Source organism: Notothenia rossii, assembly GCF_949606895.1.
Source record: "Notothenia rossii genome assembly, chromosome: 3".
NCBI classification, from domain to species: Eukaryota; Metazoa; Chordata; class Actinopteri; order Perciformes; family Nototheniidae; genus Notothenia; species Notothenia rossii.
Genome location: NC_136901.1, coordinates 10,659,419 through 10,673,182, shown reverse-complemented (window position 1 = coordinate 10,673,182; position 13,764 = coordinate 10,659,419). Strand labels below are relative to the sequence as shown.

At 41.0% G+C, this 13,764-nt stretch overlaps 1 protein-coding gene across 1 annotated transcript; it reads right to left on the bottom strand.

Annotated features, from left to right (window-relative positions):
• Nucleotides 1-5,187: 5,187 nt before the first annotated feature.
• Nucleotides 5,188-10,368, bottom strand: LOC307031560 (carboxypeptidase O-like). The gene is made up of 9 exons (XM_079668765.1): nt 10,179-10,368; nt 9,999-10,038; nt 9,805-9,906; nt 9,431-9,535; nt 9,213-9,329; nt 8,301-8,394; nt 7,652-7,854; nt 5,955-6,039; nt 5,188-5,866 (listed from the first exon to the last, which is right to left on the bottom strand). The coding sequence occupies exons 1-9, from the start codon at nt 10,244-10,246 to the stop codon at nt 5,601-5,603; spliced, it is 1,080 nt and encodes a 359-aa protein (XP_079524891.1). The 5' UTR covers nt 10,247-10,368; the 3' UTR covers nt 5,188-5,600.
• Nucleotides 10,369-13,764: the final 3,396 nt, after the last annotated feature.

Below are 13,764 nucleotides of genomic sequence, written 5' to 3'. Positions count from 1 at the left end.
TGGAAACTACAGTGTTCTATACAGCGGACTACAACATGGATGTATAATAAGAACGTGGGACTACTGTAAACTCATCTAGAGACTCTGCACCGTGCTCTGATGCTATTGTTTTATGCTTTATGAACGTGGACAACAGAGAAACATATTCTTCATGACCAAAGTTGGAATTGAAATAAAAAAGGAAAGTTAAATGTATGCTCGTCACCCTCTCCCTCCGGTCCACATTAATACAAATGATCCCAACACTTATGATTGTATGAAAATATCTTAAAATCAATACAAATGTATTTATTATAAACGTTAGTCCTTAACACAGCTATCACTGTGTACATCACCATTCAAACATCTTTTAAAAGTTGAACAAACCCCACACAGCTCAGTGAAATGTTGACTTTATTTGATCATTTCAGTAAAAACTAACGTATATATTTCTCTTTTTGATTATAATACTGTTGAACGTTCAAAACAAAGCACTTTGGCAAGTTACCACATACATTTTAAAAAGCTTAATAAGCACCGTAACTCTCATGATATCATTTCTCCGTCATAATCGTTTGTTTCCGTGAACGGCCGACTGTTGTGTGACGCAAATGCTGCGGCTGCAAGGCATTGTGGGGCAGCATTTTCTCCTCTCCTTTCGGGTAGGGAGGTCCAGTGGTTCATAAGGTAAAGGAGGTTATAAAGGAAGTTTGAAACCTCCTTTCCTTTCATTTGGAGAATTGGAACGGCATTTATCATGGCTGCCACTGACGTACTTCGTCATTTCACGTGGTTAGAAAGGTTCCTAAACTAAATGGACTATTGGAACGTAACCTTAGTCTTGTCTTTTCCTGTGTTTTGTCGTTGCTTCATTGTTTGTTTCTCCTGTCTCCCTCCATGTTGGTCACGGTCAGTTTTGTGTGTTTTACCTTGTACAATCTAGGTTTTTTCGATTCATGGAATGTTTTTGTTTTTCAGCTTTTTAATAAAGTTCGCTTTTGTTTATAGACCTTTACTTTTTTTGTAGTCTGCTTTTGGTTCCTACCTTTTCCGTAATCCGTAACAGTGATTTTAACAGAATGAACCGACCAATTATGGACCCAGCAGATTATGATTTTGATTCTGATTTGCTCTCCCTGGATTACTCCCTTTGATGTCTTTATGCTGAGTGGAGTAGAACCTCGGCTAAAAGGGACAAAGAGGCTGTCCTCAAAAAGGCACAAAGGGAGGTGGACAACGTGCCATAATGACTCTATATAATCATATAAGAATAAAACACGGAGGACGGAGATCTCTTTTTCTCCCCCTCTTCTGACGGCCCAGCAGCTGATCTAAAAGCATGCTCCCCTCTCCTGCAGGGGGGCGTGGTCAGCTGCAGCTCATTTGCATTAAAGCTAAGTCACAGAATCAGCCCCTGCAAAAACAGGCCTGGAAAGAGCAAATAGAGCGAAATGAGGCATGGCTAAAATGCAGGATCTGTTTGGTATTTTGAAAAAAAAACGATATTTATATAGGTATGGCCCTACAATATATTGTTCAAATATAGCATGATAGGTCCACTTTAGCTATAATGAAAATGGCTAGCTTTACAACAATCTGTTTATCATTTCTGGATCAATTCCATACATGCATTTAGGTAATTATTACCTAAAACATTTGTTGTAGCTTGTTCAATTATTATTGGATATCATTTATCATCATCATTATATACCATGAACTGGACATGGTGTCATTGCCTTATCTTATTTTCCATTCCCAGGTTGGCAAGCTTTCACATATCAGTAATGTGGCCCACTAATAGGTTATTTGGCATATTTAAGTCTTTATAATACACCGGAGGCAGAAAACATGTTTTATTCATCAGTGAGGCTGAAATGTCCTGGACTCATACCTGACATCATGTCCAACTTCCGGCCCATCTGGAATCTCCCCTTCCTATCAGAACTACTCAAACGTGTTGTAGCCTCCCAACTGAAATCCCACCTCAGATCCAATAACCTGTTTGAAAAATTTCAATCAGGATTCCGCACAAAACATAGCACAGAAACAGCCCTCCTCAGAATCACTAACGACCTCCTCCTCTCCTCAGACTCCGGCAACCTCAACATCCTCATCCTTCTCGACCTCACAGCAGCGTTCAACACCATCAATCACACCATCCTGCTGCCCGCCTGGAATCATTACTTAACATCACCGACACTGCACTCTCCTGGCTGAAATCATACCTCACCAACAGACACCAGTTCATCCACATCAATAACTTCACTTCCTCCACTGCCCCTCTGTCCCAAGGCCTCCTCCAGGGTTCGGTGCTTGGTCCCCTCCTCTTCATCCTCTATGCTCCCCCTTGGAAAAATCATCCGCCGCCATAACCTTCGATATCACTGCTACACGGATGACATCCAACTCTACATCTCCACAAAAACCATCACTGTCACAACTCACTCCACACTCACCAACTGTCTCTCAGATATTAAATCCTGGATGCAAACAAACTACCTTCAACTGAACAGCGACAAATGCTGAGGGGGCTGCAGCACCCCCATCTGTTGGTGGAGAGTTGTAACTGCAACGCCAAAAAGTTCACTAAACAAGTCAATACAAAAGTTTTATTTTGAGTTACTATTTTTGAGTTAGCAGTTTAGTGTAAGCAGTCTATAAAAAGCTTCACTATATAAGAGAAAGTGACAATGCGGTGTGCTTCTTCTGTGTGTGCTCGTCAGTGCTGACAAGATCAGGGATGGGAGTTTTGTGAAAGGAGGGTTTAACAACTGGCGAAAGGCAGGGGAAACATTTGGGGAGCATGAGAAGTCCCATCAACACACAGGCCGTCAACAAACTGGCAGCATTCAAACGAACACCGATGACACAAGCTGTTGCTAAAGACCAAATGACTACATTTAATATGACGTTATTATACAGGGCCGCCCCTCCCGCAGATCACGCAGCCTGCGTGGGCCCTCACCTCGCGGACGGGGCCTCATTTTGCGGAGGGAGCGTCATCTGAAGTGCAAACGCGGCGCACCTACAGTGTAAGTGCGCCACAGTTTTGACCAAAACACACCTCTTCAAACTGGCTTTTAATTTGTGAATTATGTTGTGTTGCTGTTTTAATACATTTTTTATTCTATTACCTATAGTGTTGCAGTTTTATTAATTTTTTATTCTATTTTATCTCGTTTTATCACCACTGTAAAGCGTCTTTGAGCACCTGAAAAAGCGCTTGGAAATGTATTATTATTATTATTATTATTATTAAATGTAGCAGTGCTCAGGTGGACTGCACGACATTATAGGTTCAATCCAATCAGATTTTCCATTTTTAGAATACCAAGGCAGGGCCGGCCCTTGGCATAGGCAGTATCAGGCGAATGCTAAGGACGCAGCATGGGGCCCCGAAAATTGGGGAGGAGGAGTGAGGGGGGCGGGTCAAGTGTCACTGGCCCAAGCCCAAACCACTCCCTAAACCCTACCCCTACACACTACCCCTCTGTGACGGAGTGAACTCCGTGGAGTGACACTCGCAGTTTGCTGGAACTCCTTGTAAACAGCGTTTTTCCTGACGGACACACACAGCGTTGAGTCTGGTCAGATAGTGACCGGTCTCAAGTCAGCACCGATGCAGACTCGCTGTTTGAGGGCTTGATAGCCCACTCCCCCTCCACACTCGTTGGTTTGGAACAGCACTTAATGTGGCGGACCCTCCACGCGAACGGAGGGGTAGTGTCTAGGGGTAGGGCGTAGGGCTTGGTTTGGGATTGGGCATTAATGTGGAAGTAGATTACAGCCCTCTCTTCACTTGATTAGGACAGCTCCCTCTGCTGTAATTAATGTAAATTACAGTAAAAACCAGAGGTTTATGCGAAATATTTCTTTTTTTGAAATAATGATTTTTGTATGAAATTGTAGGTTTTAATTTTGTATTTGTGTTCATTTAAAATAAACTCCCAAAAAACGTATACAGCTGCTGTGAAATTCTGTGCAGAGCCCAACAGTCTTTCTGACATAAAAGGCATTGCACTCGATGGAGATTACTTACTTGGACGTAATGAAATTTGAATGAAATATTAAATGTGCTGCCACTATGGCAAGGTAAATGGACAATGGGCCCCTGGACACAGACATGCTAAAGGCCCCATTATTTCTCTGACAGAAGAGACAAGACACTCAGTTTTAATAGCCTATTTTTGTTTTTGTATCGTTGCATCACATATCTATGAAATTTTGCGTAATCTTTTTTTTTTACTTCGCCTTTTTTAGTCAGTTTGCGGTCGTTTTCTTCATCTCTTTGTGTCATTTTGAGTCTCTTTCTGGTTGGTACATGTCTGTTGGAGTGACCTTTTGTAGGTAAACGCCAGGAGGGTCCCTAACTTCAGGGCCCCTGCCTGTTCAGTAATCCATTCATGGTTGACAGACGTGGTGTTTTTAGAACAGTTTCGCGGTACATCTGACCAGTAGATGTCAGTACAACGCTGACTTGAGATCAAAGATAAGAGTAAAATATGGGTAGAGGAAGAGTGCTTGCAAAGACCTTTGCACTTATTAAAATATAAAAACAAAATACTGCAATATCGTCTGTCAGAGGGATTAAATATTCAGAAGTGAATCTGGTCAAAAATACTTTGTCACCTGCTTAACTTTCGCTCATAGCATCTTAAAGTTTGGATTGGGGAACACGCACCGCTGAGATAACATATTTTTCCACGGTTTTACGGCTGAATTCAGACATTATTTGCTATGTTTTATGACCACCGCAGTTGATTTCTGTTTTATTTTACAGGGTGTAGTTAATTGAGTGCTTGAGGTGAGGAAAAGCTGTCAACATCTGGACGGACTGGAAAGCAGAGGGTATAGGACACTTTTGGGGCATGCATTTCTCAGGGTCCTTAGGGTTATTATGGGTCGGGGTTTAAGTAAAGTTTCTGTTGCTGATGAAAAATATTGACCTGCTGTTCAAAGGCCTTAAGGGTTCTAAGATTTATCCCTGTGGAACACCACACGAGACCAATACTAATTTGATAAGGTACCATTGATACAAGGTTATTTTACCCATTAGTTTCAAATGTATGACAAATTGTATGTTTACAATTGCAGAGTATAAACACTTGTTCCAAAATGATGTAGTTACATAGAATCAGTTAGTCAATCATTTGACTGTCTTTCAGGTGACATCATAAGGCAATGTGCATTCACTATGGACATGTCCACTCATTTGAAAGTTCATTTATGTTATTATTGTGAAAAAGTGGTTAAAACAATATAGACACACGTTTCAAATACTCTAATATTTTGTATTTCTCTTTGGCGCCAGATGTTATTTGTATGTCGTCATATTCAATGAAATAAAAAAAGATTTGTGGAAATACTAATGTGTCAGGCATTGCCTAAAATAAGATTTGTATGGAATTCTATGATTAATTATAGATTTATTTATAATACATTGAATAAAAGGTGCATTGGTATTTGCAATGCATTGGCATACTTTTGATCATAATTAATCTACAAAAATTAGGATAAAAAACATTTTGTCTTAAAAACTGTAGCTCTCCTTGAACCTAACCTAACATACGCAAGATAAATGAAACTTAAAGCAAAACAGCTGGAGTTATTTCCCCCCCCCCTCACATCAGGGTGGTCCCGGTGACACCCAAGGCTAACAGCAGGCTCCACAGGGTTGCAGCGGTGGTTGCAGTGGCCCCACTAAAGGTCTTGTCGTGGGCGTAGGTGATGATGTGCAGGGCTCCGCTGTAGGCCTCCTCGCAGGTCGGCTGGATCTGATCCTGGGGAAGCTTGAAGCCAAACGTCCCGTCATCTCTCAGCTCAAAGGTGTAGCTTAAGGGGATCCCCTGCATCCGGGCCCAGTCTCTGGAGGAACCAGAGTTGGCGTCTGTAGAAAGAGGGTACACTGCTGTTTTTCTGCTAGCACGGCAACAAATTCAAATAAATCTGTGACCAGCTGTGATGTGTGGACTTACACAACACAGCCGGTGAGGTTCCTACGGTGTAGTTCTTCCCGTGCACGCTCCGAATGGCGTCTGCTGCACCCCTACCTACCTTCATCTGAAGAAACACATTAGCATTTGTTATACATTCATTGAAAGCATCTGTATTAGCTCTGTGTGCTTTACTTTTTCTTCAGTTTAAGAAAAAAAACAAAAAACTGAAATGAGTTGTCTCAAAATGACCCATAATGACTGCAAAGACATGCAAAACACCAGACAAATTAGCACTAAGGAAGGTTATACATCTCAAAATACATGCAAAACAACTAAAAGGATATGTAAAATTTAAAAAAAGCCGAACCACTTGAAGTTGCAAAAATGACAATACAAACAATAACAGAGACACACAACCTCTAAAAATACATGTTATACATTTACAGAGTTCCACAATTAACAAAGGGTCTTCCCAAAATGACCACTAGGAGGTGCAAACACATAACAAATCACACAAAGGGACACAAAACAACCACAAAATGACCACATCTAAAGCACCAAAAAATAGACTCAAAACGACAAGGAGACAGAAAATTCACACAAATATACCCAAAATGACTACATACACACACAATTGATGCTTCATGATTACATAGGGACACAAAATGACTCAGAGTTAACCCTTACATTTGTGTGTCTTGTTCCTATGTAGACAGGGTGGGTAACCTCTCACATGTCTGCGCCCAGGAGCTCACAGTCCCTTCATGTGGTCCTAATGACAGGAATCAACGCTCCTTCCTCATGTCTGGGTGCTGTGGTGTTTGCGTCTTTCCAAATGAACAGGAAACAGGGCTCAGCTGTCTCCGAACTGTGAGTGCATGCTTGTGAAGCTATCTTTAACAACCACTGTGGTGGGGAAGTGTGAAACACCTTTGCACCCAGACAGTGAAATACTGTAAGTGTGACAATGATATGGGGAGTGGAAAAGTGATCCAGCAGAATGCCATCTGTATTTGTCTTCTTTTAAAAATTCAATTTTATCTATTTACACTTGCGCAAAAATAATCAGAAAATAATCACGTGAAAGATTTTAGCCCCATTTAAACAAAAAAATATCCTGGCAACATTTTTAATTAGTTCCTAAAAACACAGGAGAAAACAGATCTCTAGGATTTATTGTCTCAATTGCCTCTCAGGGCTTCTGTACCAATCCATATCTACAATTTTAGAGTCTCCATGTTCATAAACAAGTTCCGCTTCAGGGTTATAAACATGAGATTAATAATTGAAAACCTTGTCAGATTATCCCTGACATGCGGATGTAAGAGACTTTGCATCCTGACTGCCAGGCCAAAATAAATGCTGCTGTTTGTTACCCTCCGCCAGAGACGAATGGACATAATCCTGTTTTGCATAATTCTGTCTGAATTGTGGCCACAGTAGGTTTTTGTTACCTGGATCCGCCTCCCATCTATAAGCAAGCAGCCATTCGTTCTCCATTATCAATAGAGCTGTTACAGATTGCCTCATTGTCTGTGTATTTGTGACATGCATGAGCCCAGTTTCTATGGCAATATGCCTTATTCTCTTGATTAATGTAGTGATAATCAGGCACAAACTATGCACATTTTCTTGAATCCTGAATTGTTATGTGATGTTATGTTGAGTATATATTGTGTATGTTCATAATCAGCCATGTTTAAATCATGCATCATTGTGTGTGTCGATGTAAATACCAGCTCATCGTAGTTGCTGGCGGTGAAGTCGGGGTGTCCGAATGGAACCAGGAGCAGCTGGCCGTAGGAGTGGATGGTGAGGAAACACAGGAAGTCTTCACTCCGGCTTCCTACGAAATAAGTGACGGCCTGGGCCTCGGGCTCGGACACAGGTTTGGTCCCGCAGAAGGTGTTGGTGCAGCAGTCGAAGGAAACCCCGAGCGCTGTGGAGGCAGCCAAATAAATTGAATTATCTAGTGGTGAGCAAGTTTTATATTTAAAGGTTCAGTGTGTAAGATTTAGTAGCTTTTGATAGGAAAAGTATTTTTTGTGATGCGTCAAAAGAAATACCCTTTCCATCGCAACATCATTGAAAATGCAGTTTCGTATGTCGTTTTTAGGAGGCAAACCTGGGGCTTTGGAATTTGAAAGATTATTAAGGGTATTCACTTGTGACAAGTAGTGCATCAGTTGCATTGTGGTAATTGTAGGATGCCAGCATTTTGGCGCTCTACAACGCTCTCGAATACCACTCGAAAACAAATTGTGCAGTGATTAGACATCTTCAGTAACATCTATGTGTCTACCCACTTACCCATGATTATCAGAGCAATACATAGAGCATAATGGCTGTCTAAATGAGCAGATGGAGAAGCAAAACAACACTCACTGCCCCAGTTGGCGTTAAAGTTGCGGTTGAGGTCTGTGCCGTAACAGGTGCAGTTTAAAGGTCCCGGTGACCTGTTCTTCCTCCACAGTCGAGTCTACGGGTCAAAAGGGTTCACTCGGTTACATCGGTTGGTTCCGGATTGTTCTATTAAAGGTGACCTATCATGCAAAATGTTCTTTTGTACGTCTTTTATACATGAATGTGTCCCCGGTGTTCCAGGGAACTCACCAAGTGTCAGAAAACACAATCCTCTCTTTTTTGCTCCATACCCAAATCTCTTAGAAAAAGGGGCTGCAACGGATCTGATACAGACTGATCCAGATTTGAACACTTCTATGACGTCACAGAAGTGGCGCTACGGCTATTGGGCCAACTCCACCAATCAGGAGGAGACAGCCACGGACATTGCCGTTGGAAAACGCTGGAGACGCTGTAGTACATATGCCAGGCCTGTAGATGGTCTGTTCTCACAGAATCAGCCCATGCAAAGACAGTGTTAAATTGACCGAAATGAGGAATGGCTAAAATGCATGATCTGTTTGGTATTTTGAAAAATAAAAAGTATAAATATGCCTTATATAGGTATGGTCCTACACTATATTATTCAAATATAGCATGATAGGTCCACTTTAAGAAATGAACAGGGCACTTGTACATACTTCCATACTGCCTGGGATTGCTGTTTGATATCCTTTCCCATTCATCTTATATTGAAAACGAGATGATTTGGTACTCGTGTTGAGCACCATGAATCAATTTATTCACTGATTGAATTGTAGCTCACTGTAACTTAACTGCCTCTGCATTAATAGGACTATCATTCTCTCATATCCTGCTCTTCTGTGGCTCGAGAGCTTGAGGCTTAACCCAGCAAGGTAATTTGATAAAAATTCATCAAACTCAAGCACTGACTGTGTTGTCCTTCCAGGAGTGGATGTATCCGTCTATGTTGAGCACGGGGGTGACATAGAAGTCCATATTCGTCATCATCGCTTGCATCTTTGGGTCCGTTTTGTATGCTTGAAGGATCTGATTTGTGAAAAACACAAGTGCCAGATTAATATATTGAAGGATATGTCGTACAAAATCATATTCACTTAAAGGAAAATTATGTTTTTTTTTTAAACTACCTCTCTGACAAAGTACTGACAGAAGGCCGGGGCGATCCATTCTCTGGCGTGTATACCACAGTCCATCCAGATAGCTTTCTTTTGCTCCCCTGTATTATTGCCGATCTGGAACACAAATTCATATAGCTTCTTATTTGGCTACTGTAGAACAGACACGCACACAAAACAACGATACCCCAGTATCATTATGGTATTTGCTCACTTCTGATCTGTTTCAGAAATCAATGGTAAAAGTGGCAACAGAAAACCTTTTTGGTTCAACTTCTCATTCTGTAGAAAATGACTTCATCAGCCTTCAGAGTGGTTTCCCATAAGCCCAAAGCATTTGTGTCTGGGAAATGATGGCTCAATTATGCGTCAACACATTCTTTTACCTTGAGCAAGCTAATAGTCCTGTTCTCATAGGTCTGTCCATATTCCACTATAGTCACAACTTCAGGGTAATCCTTCACAGCCTGAACCATCCAGTCTGTGATCTGTGCGGTGGAATACACACAACACACATTAGATTCTGTGTGTAGTGGTCTTTCAAAATAAAAAGTGTAAGAGCGAGAATCTGCTTTCTCACCTCTGGCATTGGATGGTATTTGTAGTAGTCATACTCCACCCTGTTGCACATCCAAATACATGAGACACAGAGGAACAAGAAGACATAACACGTGCTAATCAACCATTTCAGAGTCTTTAAAAGTAAGGCTTGTTGCATTCGCCTTCTGTAAGTCAGTATTGGACCCAAGATGTGACTCACCTCTCCAGTGTGGCTGCTCCCACCACTGAAAGCAGCACCACAAGGCTCAGACCCACAGAGAAAAGCATTGCCACTTTTTGAACGTAAACTCCTTGTTTGCAACTGTTGCCGACACGGACGAGCCTTTATAGAAGACACGCATCAGATAAAGATACACCTTTGCCTCGACTGTGGACTATTTACGCTATCACTGTGTTGGTTAATGGTTCATCTGGGCTGAGATGCTTCCCTTTATATTCCTTAGAACACGAGAGGGGTGTTTATTAATCTTAGTCATTGTTTTGTTTTGATCAGGGTCAGATGGTTTACAAGTTGTTAAAAACACATACAAATACTGATCCCACTTTGAGTAACAACTTTCTTTCTCTTGGCAGGATTATCTGTTCCAATATGACCTTTTGTTTTCTCAACTGCTCCCTTTTCATTGCATCCCCTCCAGCTTTCCTCAGCGTGTTGTGATTTCTCGTTTGTTATATTTGGTTGTAGCAGTGACGCCCGGAATTAAACAAAATCTTTTGGCAATCAGTTTTCTCGTTCTTTTATCCCGGGTTTTTAAATCTTTTGTTACTTACCTTTCTATCTAGAGTTTTGGGCAATGTTAGAATCCATTAGAAGACTCACCCAGAACCACAGTCTGGTACAGTCTTTTTATTATTATTTAAAATGCAACCTGCACCCTTGTCTTATAGTATAATACCATCATGTTCAGGCACACAGGAGAATATGTCTGACAATATGAATATAAGAGGGAGAAGATAAGATAAGGCACATTTTGTAAAGAAGGCGTGAACGGAAAAAACAACGAGGCTTTACTAAGGAAAGAGAGCAAAGGTCCACACAGATCGTGATAAATGCAGGTGCAACAAATGTTCCTCTGTTTAAATAATAAATTACTTCTTCCTTCTGTCTGTCTGTACCTGTGTACTCTCATGTTCCGAATAACCCAGCTTCCCCCAAATGTCTTTATGCTGTCTATCTACGCCGGGATCCTGAGTCGTGGCTGATCCTGTTGCTGCGGTCCTGTTTCCTGGATCCTGGATCCTCTATCCTGAGTCCTGGACTTCGAGTCATGGCTGAACCTGTCACTGCGTTCCTGCCAGACTCTCACCATACTACTTCCCTGATGGCTCCCACAGGACTTCTGACATCCTCGTGGATTCATCTTATTATTATAGACACTTGCATTTCCAAACATTTGGACAACCTATGCTGGAAAATGTATTATCTTTTCGATTTACACACGGTATCTACTGCATGTCTGTCCGTCCTGGGAGAGGGATCCCTCCTCTGTTGCTCTCCCTGAGGTTTCTCCCATGTTCCCCTTTAAACTGTAGGTTTAACATTTGTGATATTGGGCTATATAAATAAACATTGATTGATTGATTGATTAATAAAGGCATGTTGATACACTATCAATAAAAGGCTGTCCAGTTTATTTGTGGGTAAACAGGGACTTTACATAACGTACGTAACAAACACACACACACACATATATAAACCCAAACAATGTTCATTTACTGCAATTTTTAGTAGCCGTTTTAAGTTTAGTGCTAATTAGCTAAACTAGCATGCAAACACACTTAACTAAACATGAAAATGGCTAGCTTTACAACAATCTGTTTATCATATCTGGCCCGATTCCATTTAGGTAATTATTACCTGAATCATTTATTGTAGCTTTTTTTCAATTATTATTGGATATCATTTATCATCATTAAATAAGACCATGAACTGGACATGGTGTCATTGCGTTATCTTATTTTCCATTCCCAGGTTGGCAAGCTTTCACATATCAGTAAATGTGACCCAGTAATAGGTTATTTGGTATTTAAACGAAACTAAATTCAGGTCTTTATAATATACCGGAGGCAGAAAACATGTTTTATTCATCAGTGAGGCGGAAATCTAGCGGTGCTCAGGTGGACGGCACGACATTATAGGCTCAATCTAATCAGATTTTCCATTTTTAGAATACCAAGGTATAATGGTATCCTTGCTGTGTCCTTCTGAAGAGTCCTTATTGTGGTCTTTGAATCCTGTGTTTGCTTTATTTCGGTTTGAATTCCCTCCCAAGATCACCTGTGAGGCAGCTTTTATGTCTCGTTCCAATGCTCTTTTAAATGGGTTTTCCAGCTGTGGTTGCGATTATTGCTTAAGTACAATTCTTAAGCTGATTGTGGTCTAGCTGTTACCTGATACCTCCCGAGTAACAATTCTACCCAGGAAACCAAACAGTCAATTGAATAGCCCCCCTTTCCTGTAATGTTGCAGAAATGGCCTTTCTTTCCCCTCTTTTCTTTGTACTTGTGTTTACTTTCCTCCATTGCAGCATTGCCCTTTTTGTTAGTGGCAAGCATTAAGACTTGTGCTGAGGTTGCAACATTCTGGGGTTCTGAGGATGTGATTTATTTTGAAAAGAAATCCACTATGAAATTCTGTGCAGAGCCCAAGACATAGAAGGCATTGCACTCAATGGAGATTACTTACTTGGACGTAATGACATTTGAATGAAATATTAAATGTGCTGCCACTATGGCAAGGTCAATGGACAATGGGCCCCTGGGCACAGACATGCTAAAGGCCCCATTATTTCTCTGACAGATGAGACAAGACGATCAGTTTGAATAGCCTATTTTTGTTGTTGTATTGTTGCATCACATATCTACTGTATGAGATTTTGTGTTCTTTTTTTTGTTTACTTCGCCTTTTTTAGTCAGTTTGCGGTCGTTTTCTTCATCTCTTTGTAGTCCTTTTGAGTCTCTTTCTGGTTGCTACATGTCTATTCGAGTGACCTTTTGTAGGTAAACGCCAGTTCAGTAATCCATTCATGGTTGACAGACGTGGTGGTTTTTAGAACAGTTTCGTGTTACATCTGACCAGTAGATGTCAGTACAACGCTGACTTGAGATCAAAGATAATCAGAGTAAAATATGGGTAGAGGAAGAGTGCTTGCAAAGACCTTTGCCCTCATTAAAATATAAAAACAAAATACTGCAATATCGTCTGTCAGAGGGATTAAATATTCAGAAGTGAATCTGGTCAAAAATACTTTGTCACCTGCTTAACTTGAACATTCCTTAAAAAAAAAGCCAGACTTTTAAGATCTTAAAGTTGAATCCCTTTGAGATTAGTTAGTGTAGGAGAGCAGCTTTCTCTTAATTCAGCTTTGTTAGTCTGGCTGCTGGTTATACCATGAATTTAAAACACTTGCAACTCTTTGTTCCCACTTCTTTGCTGACATGCACCTTTTGTCTGTTCTCAAGCTGCTCATAAGACACAGAGACAAGACCTGTCTCAGTTTCGGTGCTGTGTGCACAAACCCAATGTGTGTCCCAGACAGAATCAAAGCTCACATCATGGGCTGTTTCTTCGTAATGAAGGATGAAAGCACTGATGCTTTTAGACGAGGAAGACAGGTCACTCTGTTGCACTCAGACACACGCTTAAAATGTGCCTGTCTGTGTGTGCACGCAAAACCTCGCTCATAGCATCTTAAAGTTTGGATCGGGGAACACGCACCGCTGAGATAACATATTTTTCCAGGGTTTTAAGGCTGAATTCAGACATTATTTGGTACTTTATGCAT

Bases quoted from the DNA above. Each gene is read 5' to 3' on its own strand.
- LOC307031560 (XM_079668765.1), bottom strand. From the start codon at position 10,246: ATGCTTTTCTCTGTGGGTCTGAGCCTTGTGGTGCTGCTTTCAGTGGTG. The intron at 9,907-9,998 runs GTGAGAAAGCAG...TCCACCGCACAG, and splicing joins AATACCATCCAATGCCAGAG to ATCACAGACTGGATGGTTCA. The intron at 6,040-7,651 runs GTATTTACATCG...GTGTTTCTTCAG, and splicing joins CCAGCAACTACGATGAGCTG to ATGAAGGTAGGTAGGGGTGC.